Source organism: Podarcis liolepis (assembly GCF_965112155.1).
Source record: "Podarcis liolepis genome assembly, chromosome: 8".
In the NCBI taxonomy this organism is placed as follows: Eukaryota; Metazoa; Chordata; class Lepidosauria; order Squamata; family Lacertidae; genus Podarcis; species Podarcis liolepis.
Window position 1 is genome coordinate 28,080,712 of NC_139560.1, and position 21,991 is coordinate 28,102,702.

General features: G+C 40.3%; 1 protein-coding gene across 3 annotated transcripts in view; it reads left to right on the forward strand.

Moving 5' to 3' along the window:
• The window catches only part of MMP16 (matrix metallopeptidase 16), a 180,793-nt gene that overhangs the window by 129,542 nt on the left and 29,260 nt on the right, over positions 1-21,991 (forward strand). For all 3 annotated transcript variants that reach the window (XM_083517303.1, XM_083517304.1, XM_083517305.1), the window contains one exon: positions 11,785-11,923. In XM_083517303.1, coding sequence (XP_083373429.1) covers positions 11,785-11,923 — 139 coding nt within the window. The remainder of the gene's footprint in view (positions 1-11,784; positions 11,924-21,991) is intronic.

Below are 21,991 nucleotides of genomic sequence, written 5' to 3' on the forward strand. Positions count from 1 at the left end.
GGGTTTGGTTTAGCTCAGACTTAACTTCAAGCTCGCTTCATTCTGCAGTGACCCCCAGCTTGTATAATGCTCTCTTCCAGGGATGTTCACCTGACTCCCTCATTATATATCTATATGTGCCAGACAAAAACATTCATCCCAGGCCTTTGGCCAATTAAACAACCTATAGCTTTCTAAATTGACTAATTCAGCCAGCTAGCCCTGGTGATTATCTAATGTTTATTAGATGGATTTCCCCTAAATTGATTTCTGAACTTTGAATTTTATTGTTATTCATGTTTTTATACTGTATTTTATGCTGCTTTTACAATTAAGTGTTTAAAATTTGTTGTTAGCCGCCCTAAGCCTGGTTTTTTGAACCGGGAAGGGCAGGGTATAAATAAAAGATTAATAATAATAATAATAATAATAATAATAATAATAATAATAATAATGACAGAAGTGCCTGGCGTACTCTGGTCCATGGGGTCACAAAGAGTTGGACACGACTAAACGACTAAACAACAACAAAATTATTATTAATGGGGTGGGGGTATTGTTTTTGTTTGTTATTATGGTATGCATTTTTGTGTTTTTTAAACCACCCTGTGATCTTTGGACTGAGGTTTGATGATGATGATAATAATAATAATAATAATAATAATAATAATAATAATAATAATAGTACCACCTGAGTTGTCAATAGCCCAACAACTTGAAGACACTCCTTCAATTCTTCAGCTCCCTGCTGGCTCCATACTTTGCTACTGCTGTCTCCTCTACCTATTACTGACTCCTCTTCTAACTCCAGCTAAGGTATGCTAACAAGATCCTGCCAGCCAGTTGCCAGATACTTCTCTTATCAGTGGTTAGGAGGTGATAGTTGGGTGGAGGGAGCAGCAGAGGTGGCAAATGACAGGTCCAGCAGAGAAGGGCAAAACCGAAGGGCTTCAGCTTGCATTTGTTTGCTGGTATATCATCAGGTTTGAAGGTAGACTTGGAAGGGCATCTATGGAACACAGTCTTAGATTACTGTGATGTTATCTCATGCATCTCCAGCCTTAGGAGCCTTTTGGCTTCTACTATTAAAGCAAAGGTGGCACGGCTCTGCACATGACTTTTCTGAAAAGAAGTGTTCAGAGTGATGATTATTCTTGCGGGCAGGAAAACCACCCAGCTCTGACCCACTTACCAAGCCTAGGTTGCTATAGCTTTATGACACAGGCTGCTTTTTATTCCACTGTAGCGAAAGCAGAATACAAAGATTCTAAGGTACTGGTTTATAAGAAAGGGGGAAATAATCGGTAGGTGTTCCTGGTTGCCTATGAAAGGTGTGGACAAATAGACTAAACATGCTGACATGTTAATATTTGGAATCGGTTATGATACTTCAGCCAAACCGTAACTGATTTTGCTAAGAGACATCTTTTCTGTGTACAGGTATTCCCTTGTTTTTCAATTCTCCTGATCTTACGTGGCCTAATTTGAAAATCATACAGAAGCATGGTTGTTCTAAGCAGGTATTCAGTTCAAACTAATAAAATGTGGCATTTGGCTGAATATGTAAGAGTTGCAGAGTCTATTGGCTGGGATAAAGGACACTGGAGTCGAGGCAGTGATGGTTGTAATATATATACACTGAGCTGTTGAATTTTTCTGGCCTTGGGGAAGTCATTTAATTTCTTTTCACTCCCATCAAACTCAGACAAAAAAAAATGAATTTTAAAAACACACAACAAAAACAAAAAGGAAAGAGGTCTACTGAAAAGAGGTCCTGCTGAAAGAGGTATTGCCCCTGAGGGCAGCTTTCTAAGATAAAACTTACTTTAAATTACTGTTGTTTAGGAAAGTGTTTATCCTAGAACATGGTAGCTAGCACAGATGCTACCATTGCTGCTGTCTTTTGACACAAGGGAGAAATGTAGTACAAGGTGGTTAAATGTCAAAATAAGTCTGGTTTCCTGCATTCAGTGCAAGATTGATTCTTTGACTGCATATTTATTTAATTAAATGCTGTTAAATGTTTGATTGAAATATTGGTGCGAATAGAGCTTTTGTTTATATTTTTTGAAAATTGCATTTTAGCACCTGCCTTTTATTTGTCATCCTGCTTGCATGATAGACCAGCAGAGATTATAATGGCTCTTCAAAACGTCCGTGTGGAGCAGGCCTAGGGGTCACTTACATGCAATCGGGGGAAAACACTCAAAGGGGCTCTTCGGAGATAATGTTTCTGGCTTAATAAACTTAATAAACCTTCTCAGCTGCTTAGATCTGTGGGATTGGCCCTTTTACAAGTTCCACATAATTATCATTACACACTTGCAAAGGATCCATATTTTAGCGTGGCATCGCCTACACTTTAGAATTCCTCTTCCATTTATATTAGGCTAGTTCCTTAACTGTATTGTTTTTGATGTCTCCTAAAAACTTTTTTATTGTTCCAGCAAGCCTACCTGGGCCTGTAATTTTGACACATGCATTTAATAGGTATGTGTTTTAAAATTAGCATTTTAAAATCTATACTTTTATGTCTGTTGTCCTCTTCTCCTTGTGCCCTCAATCTTTCCCAACATCAGTGTCTTTTCCAGGGAGTCTTCTCTTCTCATGAGGTGGCCAAATTACTGGAGCCTCAGCTTCAGGATCTGTCCTTCCAGTGAGCTCTCAGGGCTGATTTCCTTCAGAATGGATAGGTTTGATCTTCTTGCAGTCCATGGGACTCTCAAGAGTCTCCTCCAGCACCATAATTCAAAAGCATCAATTCTTTGGCAATCAGCCTGCTTTATGGTCCAGCTTTCACTTCCATACATCACTACTGGGAAAACCATGGCTTTAACTATACGGACCTTTCTTGACAAGGTGATATCTCTGCTTTTTAAGATGCTGTCTGGGTTTGTCATTGCTGTCTTTGTACATGGAGTTTTCTTGGCAGGGATACTGGAGTGGCTTGCCGGTTCCTGCTCCAGGTGGATCATGTTTGGTCAAAACTCTCCACTATGACCTGTCCATCTTGGGTGGCCCTGCACGGCATAGCTCATAGCTTCTCTGAGTTATTGAAGCCCCTTCACCACGGCAAGGCAGTGATCCATGAAGGGGTTTGTTCTAGTAAATGGTATATAATTTTTGTTAAATAATAAATAAATTAAATAATATTTTGTTGAGACAGAAATTAGCTCTGTCTCTTAGTCTGTGCGCTTCAGAGTCCAAATTCAGCACTTCAGTCTTTGTCTGTTTAAACTACTGTTCCCAACTGCATCTGTAAGCTGAGAAATGTGATGTAACATCTGTTTACTAAGTGGGCTCAAACCAACATTAAACCACTGTTTCAGACATAATGGCTGCATTCAGATGTCATGCGCTGGGAAACAAAGCAGGGAAACATGGCATGACCCATGGTTTGTTTGAAAGATGGAAACTTCAACCTATGATTTCAAATTCTCTTATTTCAAACAAACCATAGGTAGCCTTAACCACAGTTTGTCAGTATGGGCAAAGCAATGAACTGCAGCTAAGCAAAAATAGTAGTGAATGCTTCCAAACAACTGCACTAGAAGAAATGCGCAGGGAATATGCAAGCCCAAGGATCACCCAGACTTAGTCGCATCAAACTAAATTCTGGTTTAGCATGATGCCTGAATGGATACAGTGGGAACAAACCAAGATCGATCCACTGGCAAAAGGGAGAGGAAAGCACCTAGATCCAACACTTATACCCTCCTTAACAAACTATAACTCTTTAAGCCAGGAATGTAACATTCAAACTGAACCGAAGTGTATCAACATCAATCTGTATTTTAATCATTATAAATATTAGGCAGAGTCATTACACACTTTTCTCCAGAGTGTAAGAGAAAAAGGTTCACAAATGTTAATAGGAATCCAACAAAGGACATCAATTCAGTGCTTGGTGGAAAGCTGAAGCAGATTTTAAGGACATTAATTTTTCTTTTGGGATAAATGAAGAATTGAGTCCTCAGACTATAAGAACCTGGAAGAGAAATTTCTACACTATGGAAGATTTTCCAAATTGCTGTTACAAAGTCTGATGAAATGGGGATTTTGGGGCTACAGATTAGTTTGGAAAGCCCATATAAGGCAGAAGTGAGTGAAATTAGAAAAGAATGTGGAGATATTACAAGAACATTAACAAGGGAATAAGAGTAATAGCCACAGTGAGGAAGCTAGATACTTTCAACAATATGGAGATACAAGAACTACATAGCCTGAGAAACAAAAAAGAAGAATGTGTTTTTGGACTACTTACAAACCTTATAATTTTCCAATTGACCTAAAGTTTTCAAGAAAAGGTGTACAGCTGCTGTTAAATATTTATCATGTTTAGCGTCATGTATCTTCTGCTATTTCTTGATTTTTTATTGCAATGGTAACAAGGAGGAAATGGAAGCATTATAAGGGAGTTGGGTATGTTTAGCCTGGAGAAGAGGAGACTGAGAGGAGATATGGGAGCCATCTTGAAATGTTGAAAGGGCTTGACATGGAAGATGGAGCAAGCTTGTTTTCTCCTGTTTCAGAGTCTAGGACACAAATGAAGTACAAGTTACAAGAAAGGAGGTTCTAACTAAACATCGACAGTGGAATGGACTCCCTTGGGAGGTGGTATACTCTACTTCAATGGAGGTTTTTAAACAGAGGTCAGATAGCCATCAGAGGTTTTTAAGCAGAGGTTGGGCTGTCATTGGTGCATTAGTTGAGATTCTTGCATTGTATGGGCTTGGACTACTATAGATGAGCCTCAGGGTCCCCTCCAACTCTACAGTTCTATGATATTTTATGTTTAGTGAGAAGCTTTTTCACAGTAAAGCAAAATGAAATGCTAACAAACAAGTTGTAAAGTGTGCTTTTTATGCCCATAAGCTACAGAGAGTGCTTAACTGAATGTGGCTTCCTGTCGCCTTTTGCCCATATTGCGACTTCCCTGTATTATGCTGTCCATAGAATGCCAAAGATACAATTTGTGGCACGGTTTGTGCTGCATAAGTTCTTTTGGAATGGGAGCATTGAACCAAAGCAATATTTTCTGTCTCCCTCAAATACAGTACCTATTGCACAAAAGCAGTACCCAAGGTGCCACTGATCTTGTATTTTGTATTTTGTGGGCAAATGTGTTGGTATATTAAATGAGCATTCAATAAACAGAAAACCAGTAGAGCAGCAAGCCTTTATGGACATAAAGAACATTGTATTGATTTGCAGTGGTCACGGGGAGTTAATAGACAGAATGGAATTCCCTGCACTGGAACCTAGCCATGACACTGAAATCAAACCAGAAATCGTCAGGAGGCCTGTTAGAGGTTATGAAAGAAAGCACTGCACGTTTGCATAAATTACTAGAAGGTTATACAAAAAGTCTATATAGTGCATATATTTATTAGCATAATATCTAAATAAAGTCAGTAACATGAAAGGTATGGAGCATGACTGAGACCAAGGAATTACTGTTATGGTTTCCAAATTTATTCAGTTTGAATTTGGATTAAGCTGCAATGGAGAATGACCTGAACTGAGGTAATATCCACAAAACGTTGTTTAAATCACAGTTTGCGGGTTCTGAATCTTTTCTCAAGATGTACGGTACTCAACTGCTTATTCCACAGAACATCTAGAACTATGCAAAATCTATATTTGGGGCCAAACAACAGATGATCTGTGAATAAGATCCATGAATCTGCCTTCAAGGAGGCAGGCTGGGAATACAGTGCTTCAGTAGGAGAATTAACCTTTTCCACCATGACATTTACCCAATGAAAAATCTGGTTGGCATCCGCCCACCTCCCCCAGCTGCTATTTGGAGATACGTGTCCATATACAGTTACAGATTCCATATGTACATTTCTCTCTACACATCCCAACTGGCCCAGGGAATATAGCAGTTGGAGGAATGATTTTTTTCATTGGACAAATTACTGAGGGGGAAGGGAAATCTTGATATTTTATTGCAATGGTAACAAGGGGGAAATGGAAGCCTTCCCCATAGTGGTAAAGTCCCATATTGAATTCCCCTCAGCACTGCTGCCACTAAAATCCTTTAAAGATATGCACACTGTCCTCTTCGTGGGCTTCATCCCATCACATTTGGCCTTTAGTCCTCTGAGTGGACATGCAGGCTTTTCCTTCGTTCTCCATAAGGAAGCGGAGGGAAAAATAAAGATGTTTTGGAGCATTAAATTGTTCTCTATTTTGGCACAGCCTTCACTGTTTAAGGTCAAAAAGCATAGATTAAATATAACTCCTTCTTCTGCCTCACTTCTAAAGTAGATATTGTCAAAATAAAATAAATACTTTACACACACATCAAGAAATAACTGCTGTGCAAAATTGCCCTCTGTTTTTATTCTTGAAAGACCTGGTTCTTGAAGCATTATATTAGCGTGAAGTCTGTGCCACAGCTCTCTTGCTGATGCATATGCAGTACCTTGAACAGAAAATTAGAGGCTTTCAGTGTTGCGCTGCCACTGTATTTCAACGAATCTTTTGTCAGTGGTGATTAAAAAAAAGAAATACATAGCATGATAAAATTGGATTCAGCTTCTTAGTGTTTACTGGAATGTACCAGCTCTATGATTTTCTACTGCACTGAGGCTTATATTCAGAAAGGGCGGATGTCAGAAAGATAGATAGGTACCTTCACGACAGGTAACGTGTAGGTTGATGGGTTTTACAAAACACCAGAGCTGTCAGCGTGACTGTTGAGCGCCTTCACTAACTTCAGATGCTTGAATAGGGGGCAAGGAGGGGCAGCACTTTCTGATAGTATTCTTTTTGACATGTCAGCTTCTAGCATCCCTTGAGTATGTTATTTCATGTTGTCAAATTGGCACCGGGTAAGGAAGTTTGGCCCGTGTCCATAAACTTCAAAGCTTTAGGGAAATATGTGGAGAATCCACATAGATTGACAGAAGTGGTGTGGTAGGTTTTCACCTCGAAAGAACATGGTATAATGTTTTAGCGCTGTAACTATGTATTGTATCCATTGTTAAAGTCATTTACAGTAATGTGATCTTGTGCCCTTTGCAACACCCCTCCCCCCCAAAAAAAATCGCTTATACTATCATTGTTCTCCTGGTGAATGTCTTTTGCCTATGGAATACCATTGCACAAGAGAATTCGTAAGCAGGTTGCTGGTAACTTCATTGCACAATGGATTGTACAATCTGTTGTGCAGTGAACTATTGCATTGGATTCTGGTGCCGCATTAGCATCCACTAATGCTAGAGCCCTTTCGCTAGCAAACAGAGATACAAACCTAAGCTCTGATTTAACTTGTATTTTTTGGTTGTGCCGCCAGTAATTTGTTTGGTTTATTACTTTTCTATTAAAAAAACAACTTGTTTTAGTGATCTTAGTTATTTCTCTGTTTGGGAACTATTTAACATAACTAACTACTTCATAAAGTTGTGCAGTCCTGATATATGGGCTTTCATGTAAAAGAAAAGCTCATACTTTGATTTTTCTACAATTCCTTGTTATCGGATTTTGTATATACACCTTCATTCACAAAGAGAATGTTACTGATATTCTCCAGCCATACATTCTGTCATATTCTCATCCGTTGCTCCCTTTCCCCACATCCTTCTTTGACTACTGGGTATTTATTTTTTTAAAGCTACCTCATGCATATGTTGATATTGATTGCAGTTGAGGCTTATTGTTCTTGTTTTTATAATGGATGCGTTATTTCATTTCATTTCACTTTATGTCATCTCACTGTCCATATTGTATGCTGTGTTGTACGTTGCCCTGTCCACTGATCTGTAGTTAGGATAGGGTGTAAAAACTCTCTGTAATAAAGCACTGCTTCCTTCAAAAAAATCTCAACTGTTCATATATAAACTGAAGACATCAATCTTTCAGTAGGGAGAAAACAGCATTTTCAACATCTCTTTTATGAATGTGAAATTCAACTGAGTATTGTGAACTGCCTTGCTTCTTGAGTTAAAGATCAGAAGGCTATGGAAGAAAATTGTGGTCTAATGGAGGTAGAAATAAATATCAATCCTTTTCAACAGCAATCTGTTTCTGGCTTGCATGTTTTCACGTCATATTAAATATAAATGAACTTTGTGTAAGAGAGAAAAAAAGGAGGAAAGGAAATAATAGCACCAAACCTAATCTTTAGGGAATGACAAAAAAGAATTTGCCCTGTGAGACTTACCACTGCGTCATTTTTCCCAGAGCAGCATCTAGTCCCCCTTTGATTGATGACACCTCAGAAACTTCCTCTGCAAACTGTTCTAGGCATTTGTTAGTGTCTGAGTGAAAATGTGCTTCCTAATGCCCATTTTGAACAGGCCTTCCCTTAACTTGACTCCCTGGCCTCATCTTTTGCCCTTAAATAAAATTTTAGGTGGTTGACATCTGTGATTTGAGAAATGCGTTTCAGTTAGGCATTTCTAGAGATCTGTTTCCCAAAGAGAGAATTTAATTTTTCTGTTTGCCTTTTTTTTTCATCTTTGAAGTTGAGCAATTAATCCTAAAAATTGCTTTACTGTCCCCCCTTAAGTGCTGCAGTAGATCTTACAGCCCGGAGTGGCTCAAAGTAGAAAAGGGTAGCCTAACAAGCCACATAAACTTTATGATGTGGACATATGAGATATGCTTTAGTTAGCAATGGATAAAAATTGAACAAAACTCTCTTGAGATTTTCAGGATTTCTGATTATGCCAAGTTTTCATACTAGCAATCTTCCCCCAAGAAAGAAGTCCTCAACAGAGTTTTGTTAACTTTATACTCATCGCTAACTAGAGCATCTTTCACACCCAGACACCATAAAGTTTATCTGACTTATTTGGCTCCATAAGAACTGAAGGTGGCTCTGGAAGGCCAGTCTAGTCTAGCATCCTGTTCTAACAGTGACCAACCAGATGCCTATGGGAACACTGCAAACAGGACACAAATGCAACAGCACTCCCTCCATTTGTGATTCCCAACAACTGATATTCAGAGGCATATTCCCTCCAAAATTTGAGGTACAGCATAGCCATTGTGGCAGGTAACTACTGATATCCTTTCCCTCAATGAAACCAAAAAAAAACTGTACAAAAATGTATTTATTAGAAGAAAGTGTGCATAAAACTGCAAATATTTAATGAAAATAGCCTACATAAATGTGTATATTAGGGAAAGGTCCTCAAAAAAATCAGTAGATATATCAGTATTTGAGGTGCTTGCTGCAGATAGCCCCACAGTGACTTTCTGAAGTTCCCAGAGGCATGGGAGTAGAAACCTTCAGGCTGGATCAGGAAATACTTTGGTGTGAAATCCTGGAGAGCCACTGATAATGTAGATTGGACTAGAGAACCAACATCCCAGGGGCTAGATTTGGTCTGCACAACTGTTTGAACCAGCCGGCCAACATCTCCTGAGTGCCGTCCCTCTTCAGCAGCAGTCCATACATGATCACAAAAACGCTCCCATTGGGAACTCCCACTTCATGTAGTAGCAGAAAGGAAATATGGGTGGATCATTGCAAACATGATCACGAGCTCCCTGTGTTGGGAAAGGTGAACAGCAAGGTGTTGAGAGCCAACACTTCAAGGTGCCTGGATTGGTTCGAAAAGGAAAATCTCACTCTTCACTACTGCTAATCTGCTTCCTGGTCTCCTGAGAGGGGACAGATCACAGGGAGGGAAGTTCTAAGCAGCTGCTCCTGGTGATCTCTTACACCTGTTGCCCAGCTGATTCGGAAACAGATGAGCAGTGGCAAATGGGCTTGTGTGTGTGTGCACATGCATGAGAAAGTGTGGGGTGATCCCACACACTGCCAGCTTTGTCCATTCTCATCACCATCATGTGGAAGGCTGGCCACAAGGAAATGCAGAGAAAAGGATCTCCTATCCCTGATCTAGATGGACCAGTGGGCTGGCTTTGTATGCAGCAGTGTTCTTTGTGCCATGAGCAACCAGTCTCAGAAAATGCAGGAACCTTTGGCAGAGAGAAAGGCATGTGCAGTACAATATTTCAGGGCTTCAGTTTAATTTGTGTCAGGTTACTAGTGGTTATTCTTAGCACTTGTGCTGAATCTTGGATTTGTGAAATAAATAAGAAAAAGGGCATCTGAAGATGTGTCACGTATTTTTTCCTGCGCTGCTGAAATTTACCCATATGTTTAGGATGAAGGAGCAGAGCAGTTGGCTGGCCTCAAGGAAGACTTGAGCCTGGAAGATTGCCTTTGTTTGTATAAATTAAAGCACTAATAAAAGAGCTAAAGTCATTTAGGAAGGAGAAATACATTAGGTAAATAGCAGTAATCCATTAAAGAATAAGGAAAGAACAGCCATGTAGAAGAAGAAAATTGTCTTCCAGTTGTATAATTATAGCTGCATTTAACGTAGTACTGTAAATCCTGGAAGATAACCAACCAAATAGTGTTCTTTTTTTTTCTTTTCTTTTCTCACTTACAAAGATGAACTGCTTTAGTGTTGATGCTGCTTCGCAATTTAACAAACACCTGTTTTTCAAAAGCAGTGAAAAAATGCTGAAGAACCACTTGACTTTCACTTGAGGATAGTGATGACTTCTTTGTTTTCACGTCAGACAGAGTAACAATACTAAAAGACAAGGTGTGTGTGTGTGTGTGTGTGTGTGTGTGTGTGTGTGTACACACGGTAACCTCTAATACCTGTACACATGTGTACATTGTTTTCCCAAAAACTTTGAAGAAAGAGAAAAAGAGGGAAACAACTGATGACACTATGGCAGCTTCCCCATTAACACTGTAGTTGGCACGAGGGTTGTTTTATGAAAACATCAGGTCAACAATGGCCATTCATTCATTGGATATTAATATATTGTGGCAACTTGTAGTGTGTTCTCTTAGACCATCTTTCTCCCAGACTAATCTTCACCAACCTGGTGCCCTCCCATTGTTTTGGAGTACAATTCTCAGCCAGCATATCTTTTTCGCTCACTATCCTTATTTAGCGTTGTCTGTTTCCGTAGGTTCAATTTGGGCCTTAAGCGGAGGCATTTTGTTTAAATACCGTTCAAAAATGTATGCATGGAAAACAGTGTATTTCTGATGCCAGTCTTGATGTACCATCCACCTTTTTAAAAAATGAAGGGGGGCATATGGCTTATTCCTAGGATTGCCATGATTAGACACTATGTAATATAGACATGTCTATATAAAGGTTGGGACGCGGGTGGCACTGTGGGTTAAATCACAGAGCCTAGGACTTGCCGATCAGAAGGTCGGCAGTTTGGATCCCCGCGACGGGGTGAGCTCCCGTTGCTCGGCCCCAGCTCCTGCCCACCTAGCAATTCGAAATCACGTCAAAGTGCAAATAGATAAATAGGTACCGCTCCAGCGGGAAGGTAAACGGCGTTTTCGTGTGCTACTTTGGTTCGCCAGAAGTGGCTTATTCATGCTGGCCACACGACCCGGAAGCTGTACGCTGGCTCCCTCGGCCAATAAAGCGAGATGAGTGCCGCAACCCCAGAGTTGGCCACGACTGGACCTAATGGTCAGGGGTCCCTTTACCTTTATATAGAGGTCAAAGCTTCTTAGCAGTGGCAATGCTGTTTACTGAAATGTGGGTGGTGGGCAAGGCAATGTTTGGGCTGTACAGACACAGTGGCAGAGCCAATCTGGTGCTGCCACTGGGGCACCGGTGCATCCCTGAGTTCTCCACTGCATTTAATAGGCCAGTGCTGATTAAAACACATGCTGAAATACAGAAATATATTTTAAAAATAGTTGTCCGCAGGTAAGGCTAAGTAACATTCTGTATCTTTGAAACGGTGGTGCCTTCAAATGTTATAAGAGGTACATTTGTTTGTTTCCAGGATCAGTGGTTTTGGCGTGTCAGAAACAACCGAGTGATGGATGGATACCCCATGCAGATTACCTACTTCTGGAGGGGGCTGCCACCAAGTATCGATGCAGTTTATGAAAACAGTGACGGGAATTTTGTTTTCTTTAAAGGTAAGAAGTGAAATTACATGAAGAGCCGAGTAAAAAATCATTTAAGAAACTTGCTAACATGTTGCATTTGGAGAGCTATTACATGGAAATCAGGATGACCAACTACAGAAGCAATTTTTGGAATATAACTTGCTTACACTCCTAGATAAAGTGCTCTTCAAATCAGAGTTAAGACAGTAGCCGAGTCTTCCTACGAAATGCTGCCCACTGCAACTGGGGAAGCTATAGCCAAGATCTCCCCACAGATTTCTCTGTATTCATCTGGGACCTTATCAGGAAGGTATCCCACTTGGAGAAAGGGTTTCTGAAGTTATGAGTGATATCGCTAGTAACTTTCGGGTTAGACTAGAATTCTGACACAATGGGAGTATCTTCAAAGGTTTGGAAACTAGAATTACTTCAGTATATGGCTGCCAGATTACTGACCATCACTATGGTCCTATTGTGTCTGTGCTGTATCTGTAGCTCCTGGTCTGCTTCTGGACTCAATTCAAAGCAACAGTTTTTGACCATCACACCTTAGAAACAGGGCACTTGAAGGACTGCCTATCTCCATACATACCTTCCCATACTCTTAAGAAATTCAGTAGAGGGATTTCTATGTGTGTCCCCTTCCATATCTCAGGTAAGGCAGGGAGCTACCATGGAGAGAGTCTTCTTAGTTGTCAAACTACAATTTTAAAACATTCTCCTCAGAGCATCTTGCTTGGTACCCACTTGCTATCATTCTGGCAAAAATCTTTTTATTTTCCCAAACTTTTTATTCTTTTATGGGCTTTGTGCTACTTGAATTTTCCTACATTGCTGTTCATTGTTTTATAGTTATCATAGCTAAATTGTATCTCCCCTACCACCAGTGTAAGCTACCGTATTTTTTGCTCTATAAGACTCACTTTTTCCCTCCTATAAAGTAAGCGGAAATGTGTGTGTGTCTTATGGAGCGAATGCAGCCTGCACAGCTATCCCAGAAGCCAGAACAGCAAGAGGGATTGCTGCTTTCCCTGCGTAGCGATCCCTCTTGCTGTTCTGGCTTCTGAGATTCAGAATATTTTTTTTCTTGTTTTCCTCCTCCAAAAACTAGGTGCGTCTTGTGGTCTGGTGTGTGCTATAGAGCAAAAAATATGGTACCCTGTTTTCAGCCTGCAATCTTATGCACCTTTACTTGTGAATAAGCTCCACTGATCATAGCGGGAATCAATTCTGGATTAATATGCATGGGACTGTGCTGCCGGTTGTGCAATTTTTGTGCTTTAAATAGCATGAACTATAGAAAGATACACTTCTCCTCTCTAATTTTCCTTTCCCCCCTTCTAATCAGAGTTACTTATTTTAAGCATCAGTTGTTTATCTTGCTTATCATGTCACCTGTGTTATATTATAATTTATTTCCTCCCAATACAGTGACATTACAGTGTTCAGGTGGGAAATGAATTATTAATAAAGTTCCTGCTTTTATGCAAATATTAGTCATAATTAAAAATTGCATAAAGCCCAGAAAATATGGCATGTGGAATTAACTGGTTTTCAGCAGCCTGTGGCCCCCTCCCCATTTTTCGGTGTGTTTCCCCCCTTTTTTGCACCAGGCGTCAGCTGTTCCTTAAAATTAAAGGTCTTAAATATGCATCTAATTTGAGTGTAATGTGAAAATTATACTGTATGTTGAATAAATACTAGTTTATCATTGCAACCTGCTCATTGGGAGTGAAAATCCGTGTAGGATATGATTATTTATAAAGCGAGATTTGTTAAATGAGCATTTTTTACATTAACAACAATAAGGGAATCAGATGAAAACGCTGAAATTTAACTGTGTAGTTAATAAGGATTGAAAAATATTGTAGCTCAAAAGGTTTGTGAGGAGGGTAGATGAAACACCATCAGGGACCTTTAAAACCTGTAGTAAAGAGGTTAAGAAGAGGGTTGCTGGATCAGACCACAAGCATGATACAAACATGGCATAGTATCATCCATCTTAATTCAAAATGGCTGCTCTGTTGTGTGCATTAAGTTTACCATACCTGCTGTGGGCATGCTGTGTATGTAGGCCTTGCAGAGCCTATTCTGTTCACACAGTGGCCAGCCAGATACATAATGGTAGCCCATAACCAGCACATGAGCACAGTAGCACTCTCCCACTTGTGTTCCCCAGAGACTGGTATTCAGAAACACCCCGTTCCCACCCCACCATACTTACATCTTCTCCTGCACCCCAACTCCGTGGCTTTCTTTCTTTGATTCTTTCTCCCATTCCCAGCTCTGTTGTTTCTTTCTAGACCCCAATACTTCTTGCTCTGTCACCGCTTTATAGCTCTCCCCTGAAACTGCTTTCCTTTTCCCCTTTCTCTCAATAGCTTCCTCAGTGTCTTCCCCTTTGTCTGAGGTAAGTTGCAGTTGTTGCTGTTGTGGCCACAGCTAGGCATGTCAACTTCTCTTTCTGCTTCCCTTTTTTTTTTTTTTTTTTTTTTTTACCGTAGCAGCTCCTTTGGAGAAAATAATCAAAGTTTGGAGGGTGGGATACAAAATGATGGGTTTCCAGGTATAGCTATAGCTGTCTCTTTTGAGAGGTGATTGAGTTAACCAGCAATTGGCCAGGATCGAGGCCTTGTGAGGCCACCACCATTCCCTGCTGACTGTTCTCATAAATGCCATCATTCACGCACATAGTAATCCATTGCTTAGTTGCATCAGGGGCGGGGAAACTATGGCCCTTCAGATATTGCTGGACTCCAACTCCTATGAGCCTCAATCAGCATAACCAGTAATTAGGGAAGGTGGGAGTTGTGGCCCAGTATGAGACCACAGGCTTCCCACTCACACACCAGTTTAGTAAACATAAGCAATGGAAGTGAAACCACTAGAAAGAGAGGAAATGTGAGCACTAGCAGCAAAAGTCAAACCACTAGAGAGAATGTTAATGCATCGTGAGTTTGGAGTTTTAAGCAGACATACTGTTGGCATCATTTTACAAAGACACAAAGACATGCATTTTTATTTCAGTGCATTTATAATACTAGTAAGTTTGCATTCTGCATATATAGATTTTATATTGTTTTCTGACATTCCCACCCACCCCCATTCCAAGCTGGGTCTGGTTCAGGCATGTGAAGAGGACAGCTCCTGCTTTCATGTAGTATGTTTCAAGGATGTCTTCACTTGACTTTCTAGATGTTAAGAGTGTGTGGAGAATTTCTGTCTAATTGGTTTCTAGTGTTCATACTTGAAACTTCAGTGTTTTAGGGGACAGGGAAGTGCACCAATAGTGTTCATAAGTGAGTTAGGTTGTAGCCCATGTTAGTCATACTTGGAATTAATTAATTCATTGAAATGAATAAAGATGACTGACTTAGGTACATTAATTTCAGTGAGTACTCTGAGTAGAACATAGTTGACCAACTCAATGTATCTTCATATGTATGATGAAAGCTGCATTCTTCCTGTTTGCTAAGGACCATTAGCTCAGACTTTGAATATTCTTTCACAGTGATTGATAGATGGCCTGATGAAGAAAAACCATTTACTGTAGCCCAACTCCATTTTTCTCCTATGCTCTGAAATAGAAATAATGAGTCTTGGTCACCAGTCCCATGCACACTTTTCTTGGGAGTAATCACCATTTAACTATATGTTGCTTACTCCCAAGTAAACACTGCCAATTTGTTGTCATGTTCACTGCTTTTGTAATATGGACTATTGGCATCTGTTGTAAGAGCCAGCAGACACACACGGCAGACAAAAACATTTTTAATCTTCTGAAAAGGCCCAAATCTTTTCCTCCCCATGTGTTATGTTTATATTACTGCATGCAAACCACAGAATTCAATCATGTTTTATTACCATGTAATGAAATCTCAGAGTAAGATGAGTCTGCAGAACCATTTTTCTTTTAGATTTATCTAATCATTTTACACCTCTCAAAAGCATGTTGTCCTCTAATCCTTCTCTAGAAGATTAGTTTTACTTTGAACCCTTAAGCAACTTTGAAACAACTGCCTTTATTATAATATGGCAAACATATTTTGTCCGCATTCTTTCTTAAGAAAGTCCCTTACATAACAAATTATGGGTCCTATAAAAATTACTTAGTGAAGGAAATGTCAGTTCCCATTGGCACGGCTGGTTTTTTGTGGATATACATTACATTCCTACCACCCTTCTTTCATTTGATATAGCTAACCCACTGTCCTATATCTGTGGTAAGTTCTCCGTCACAGACTAACATGCAATGCAATACTGTTGCTGAAAATTCAGACTTGCAGGGGCAAATTTATGAATCCAATCTTAAACATTGGGATAGCTCAGTTGGCAGAGCATCGGGCTCTTAATTTCAGGCTTGTGTGTTCGAGCCCCACACTGGGGGGGAAATTGCTGCATTGCAGCGGGTTGGACTATATGACCCTCGTGGCTCCTTCCAACTCTACAATTCTATGATTCTACCACATGGTCACATTTCCATGCTAGACATCCAGCATGCTAGACAGTATAGGTGACTGCCTGTGGCAGCACAGCACTTGGGGCTATTTAGGAAAATCTTCAAAGGGAAGGAGCATCATCTGACCCCCTTCCCAGAACTTTGGGACAATATGGTCCCAGGGCAAAATGAGACACAACAGAGGAGAGTCTGTTTTTCAACCTGAATCTGTCCTAACCTGAATCTGAGGAGACCAATTTAAATGACAAAAGAACATGTGTGATAGGAACATTAAATGCTCTCCCTCCCATAATTTACTGCCTCAAAGTCCATATCCTGAGGCACTGTTCTTTCAACTAGACTCTCTTTAAGCCAATGCAAACAAAATAAATGATTATCAATGGGGATGGGAGGAGCTACTAATTTCTGTGGGAAGGCTCAATAAGAGGCCAGTATAGGCTGTGAAATCCTCATGGTTGGCTTTCTTCATGGAATATGGTGCCTTGTCTTTCCTGGGTCGCTTTTTATCCTTCTGGTTGAGCACCACTTGCTCAGGTCAGTGTCGAAACCAATTCTACCACACACAGAAAGTCTGTCTGTCTTCACCCTGTCACAGCCTTGCTGTCTGTTCAGTCTGTGATTGCATGTGACTTATATTTAGTTATTTTAATTTCATTTGGATTCTACATTTCCCTTTTGGAATTTGTTGCTCAAATTAGGCCTATGGAATCCTAAGTCGTTTTCTCTTAAGCCAAGACCTGGCCAAAGGGCCATTTAAACTCTTGTAATGCCATGCCAAAGGGGAGAGCTTTGCCAAGCCTCTTTCACCATTGAGGCTGAAGGAGAGGATCTTCAAAAGGCTATGCCTTGCCTGTGTGGGAGAGAGCCAATGGGCAGAGTCAATGTTTCTGGCTTTTCTCAGCTGACCCCTATTTATTTTTTTAAAATCAGTTTCAGAAATTTCTCAAGAACATGAAGCTTTTAAAATATATGGTTCAAATATTGTTTCATAATACAGTGAATGGGAAATCTTAGACATTCTAGCACTTTTATTCTTTTCTTGCCCTGTGTACCAAAAGAAAAAAGAAAAAAAAGGATAATTGGCTCAAGTGGGATTCATTTCATCTATACTCCTAATAATGTACTATTTTACAGAGGAAGGTCAATGAATTAAAATTCATCTGACAACTGAGATTTGTTGTTGTTTTTAATTCACACATCAGTGATTAGAGTTGTATAATGATAAAATCTGCCTGAAGACCCCTGTTAAGACTGTATAGCCACATACATTGAATGCGTAGAAGAAGGGTGAGTTGGGACAGGCTAGCTGGCACCGGTGCCAAATAGGGGGGTAGGGAGTCAAGGCTCCTCCAAAGCTTTGCACATGCACTCCATGGGACATCTGCATGACATGTCAGCTCCCCCCTCCCCGTGGTGTGTATGAGTGACGTCAGCATGCCGTGGGGCATGCACACACACTGTGAGCATGCTGTGGGGTGTGCTGACATCATGCATGCATGGTGCGGTGACATTGCATGGCCTCAGACCCCCTCAAACATGGGTCAGCTTTCAGAAGGCCACACAGCAGTCGCAGGTGAGGCCAGAAGGAAACCCTATCTCTTTAGTACAGTTGGTATATTCAAAATATATCTATTTTGAAATGTATCTTCCTTCTATGAAATCTTGGCTGGATTTCATTAAAGTGCTGTATGGCCATTCAAATATCGATTGAAAATAGCATTTTACTATTCCAAATGGAAGTGTAAAATATCATTTTAAGTTGATAGTTGAGTGAAAAAATGAAACGAATAGCATAAAACCCATCTTTATTTATCTATTTAGTGCTTAGATATGTACTTAATCTTCTGCATAACGGCTCAGAATGTACAGAAACTTTGCTGTTTGGTAATATAGCACGAACACCTAATTAAAATATAGCAATATTCTTTCATAGCATTCCATGGTGGTTTTCCTGTAGGATAGGTAATGAGGAAATGCCAGATATGTCTGCAAATATTTTTTAACTGGCAGGGATGCAGATTGTGAAATTCTTCCTAGTGTGACAAGAAATTTAAGCAGTGCTAAAAGCTAACTGTCAAAGGCATAGGCAGCGCTAAAACTTGTGCCAAGCCCAAATGCAGCAGTAGCAAAGTTGTTGTAAAATTCACACTGGTGCTGCCATAACTTTCAACACCACTCATCCCACTATTTGACAGCTTCATTTTGAAAGCTAAAATTTACTGGCAGGATATGGGTAAGAAGCAAGTAACACTGCCTGCATAGAAATTCAGGGATTTTATTTTATTTAAGTGAAGCAAGTGTAAGGAAAAGGCCTGCTGAAAGCAAAATGGATATGTGATACAGATAGGATGAGCTTGAGGATCAAGTGAAGTCTTGTAGATAAATGCAAAACAGCAACAGACAATTGCAGCCCAGCTTCTCACCTGTTCTCTCTGTGCCATAGAACAGCTTAATAGGAAGGCTGGCCAGAAAGAAAAAAAACCCATGTTGCCCGCATGCATTGTTATGCAATATTTGCAACACTGTAAAAGAGTTTAACCGAAAGATTAGCATCTGCGTCTGCTACAAAGGAGTAGAATAGAATCATAGAATCATAGAGTTGGAATAGACCACAAGGGCCATCGAGTCCAACCCCCTGCCAAGCAGCTCTTGAAGGCCCTTGAAATCACATGGATGGATCAATTAGCAAGACTGTTTATTCAAAGAAGACACGTAGTAGGTCTTTTAATTCTTTCAACATATTTTCAATGCTCCTTGTGACTTTTTGGAACCAGGCTCAATGGTTCTGAGAGAGCAGATTTATTTGTCTTTTCTTTGAAAATTGAATGATTTGGCTATGGTACCCTCCTTGTAATGTGTCGTATTGAATTATTGTTTGGGGGGGTTATGGGTTGGGTTAGTTTTTTATTGTTTTAATTGCATTGTGTTTCTATATGCTGTAACCCAACTTGGGACCTTCTTGAAGGGTGGGTAATAAAAACAAATAATAATAATAATAAATTTAGAGAAGTATTTGCTTTGGCTCAGAGATAGTAACTTGCCTAATGATTCCTGACTGCTCTGAGATTTGAAATAAGCAACTTTCCAGTACCCTGCTAACACTTTTAATCTCTTTGCTACATGAGGTAAATATAAATGTCAATGTTAATTTTATAGCACTTTTAACATACAGATGGAACACTTTAGAATCTCTCATACTTAACCTTTCTAAAGCCCTGAGATAAAGGGCATTGATATTCCCATTGTACAAATTCCAAACAGAGGGTGTGATAGTGACTCATCCAATGCTGTTTGGAGAGTTCATTAGAGGACTTATCAAATATTACCCCTCCAACATAAGGGCTGTAGGGAGCGGGGGAGAGACAGTACACACATTTGGGCTGAAATGCATGGTAGAGACAATACAAATATTATGGCCTGTCTTGTTCAGCACCCACCTAATTAAACTAAACTGTGCTCACCACAAAGGGTGATAGATAACGTTGGAACTGATCCCCACAGGTAAATTTTTCAACTTGATAATTTTTTCAAAAAAAAATTTGCCCGCTCCTTATCTTAAATTCCTTTTCAGTATGCACTTCTCAGATTGAAGGCTCTCGTTCTGTTTCTTTGCTGAAACTCCTGAAATGTGCAGCTCTCTGACCTCCTTCTCCTACTGAAATCCAGATGCTTTCTCATATAACTCCTTGAGCTGAAGAATCAGAAAATAAACTTTCTCTCTCAAAGAAAACCTGCAGTCATGTAAATCTTGAGTTTGTTATATACGGCGCATGCTACAAATAATGATGACAGCTGTGGCAGTATAAGCCCGTCATCTTCTGCATGCATAATACATCTCCATCAGTCTGAAACCAATAGAAATCTTGCATATAAATAATTACTGTTGCCATTGCCCAAGAGACTCAAATAACATATATCCAGATAGCTTCTAGAGTTTAAATTTGTTTAGTTCTAAATATCAGAGGAAAAGGTATCAGCTGGGTAGGATCTGATAGGCAAATATAACTCGTAGTTCCATTTGCCTATGCAATGTTAGGTTCTTTTGTAGTTATTGTTCAGGAAACCATGCCTTGCTTAAATAAATGGTCACACAGTGTGAGACAGGTCTGTGCAACTTGTATTCCATGAAGCAATAGTCTGGTGCCGTGAACCTGAAAGCCAACAGTGGCCCACAGATGGACACAAAGGGAGAGAGGGCAGTGGCACTTATTGAGGAGGCACTGGTCTCTGGGCTGGATTCATCCTGTTCACACAGTGTTCCTGATCACAGGGATCGTATTTACATTCAGACAAACACACTCACAATCCCCCTTCAGTTCTCTCCACTCATTGTGACATGGTTTGAGATAGAAGCAGCACGTGCATCATCATCCCTTCACTATGAATGGCAGTTTAAAAACACCTGAATGGATCCTGAATATCTTGGATGTGTTCCATTGGGGAGGAGAGCATCAAAACAATGGTGCATATCAGTATGCCACATTCGTGTGGTAGATCAGAGCCACAGTGCTGCTCTCTGTAGCTTATCTGGATGGCACCGGGTGGGGCAGTGAGGTTGGGGCTACCAAGACACACCGGCAGAACCTCTCTTGCCTTCCCACTGGTGTGTCTTCATAGTCCCGACCTCACCATCACTCTGCCCCACCCAACTTCCATCCAGGTAAGTTGCAGTGACCCCAACTGCTAGTGATGCATATTGAGGAGGCAATAGAATGATGTGGATCTTTTCTTGAATAAGAAGAATGTATCTGAAATGTAGGTGTAGGAGCAATCTCATGCTTGAAAGCGGATTGTTAAGCAGTTGCAAAGGAGCTGATGAAAGATTTAGTTCGCAAGTTGAGCATGGGAAGGATTGAAACCGTATCCCATTTCCTAATTAAAAATGTGACAAAAGGAGACGCTGTAAATCTCAAAGATACTGGCTGAAGAAACCAAACTATTTCCTGATTTCCCCCCTGCATCCTCTTATTACTCTTTAAGACTTCCCTTATTTAATGCCGCTGAGGGATAACTATAAAACGAACCGCGAAACAACTCTCTGTTTTTTCCATCACAGTGACTCTAGCGCAGACCTGATCCTCAATCTTTGGGGTGAACTAAAGTTTCCTTTAACAATGTTTGTAACAAAAACAGTGCCTAAGGGCCGATATGTGTACATGAGGCAAGTCTGCCTGGATACTTTGTTAAGCACAAGAAAGGATATGGGTTCCCATTTTTGTACATGTCATTTTCTAAAATGATTGGTGTTGAGAAATGTATCCACTTTCCCATTAGCTTCTGTGCCTAAGGGTGTCTTGCGGCACGTCTGCACTACAAATTGACAGCCTGCTTCTAAGGAACTACAGCATCAGCTGAAGTTTTTCCATTTCTGTATCCCAAGCAGCTTGCTAAACCTGGGCATTTCTTGATCTTACCACAGACAAAGCCTTTCACTCCATGGCAGCTCATAACATGCTGCAGAATTCAAATACAGCTGGCCTCCACCTCTCATGACCTACCAAAAGCAGCCCAGTAGCCATGAATCATCAGCTCACCACAACCCATTTTTACAGCCCTACAGCATATTAGGTCTCTTGGTGGGCCACCATTCATGGTTGATGAGCTGCATTCAGCTTGGTGAGCCACAGCACAAATTGTGG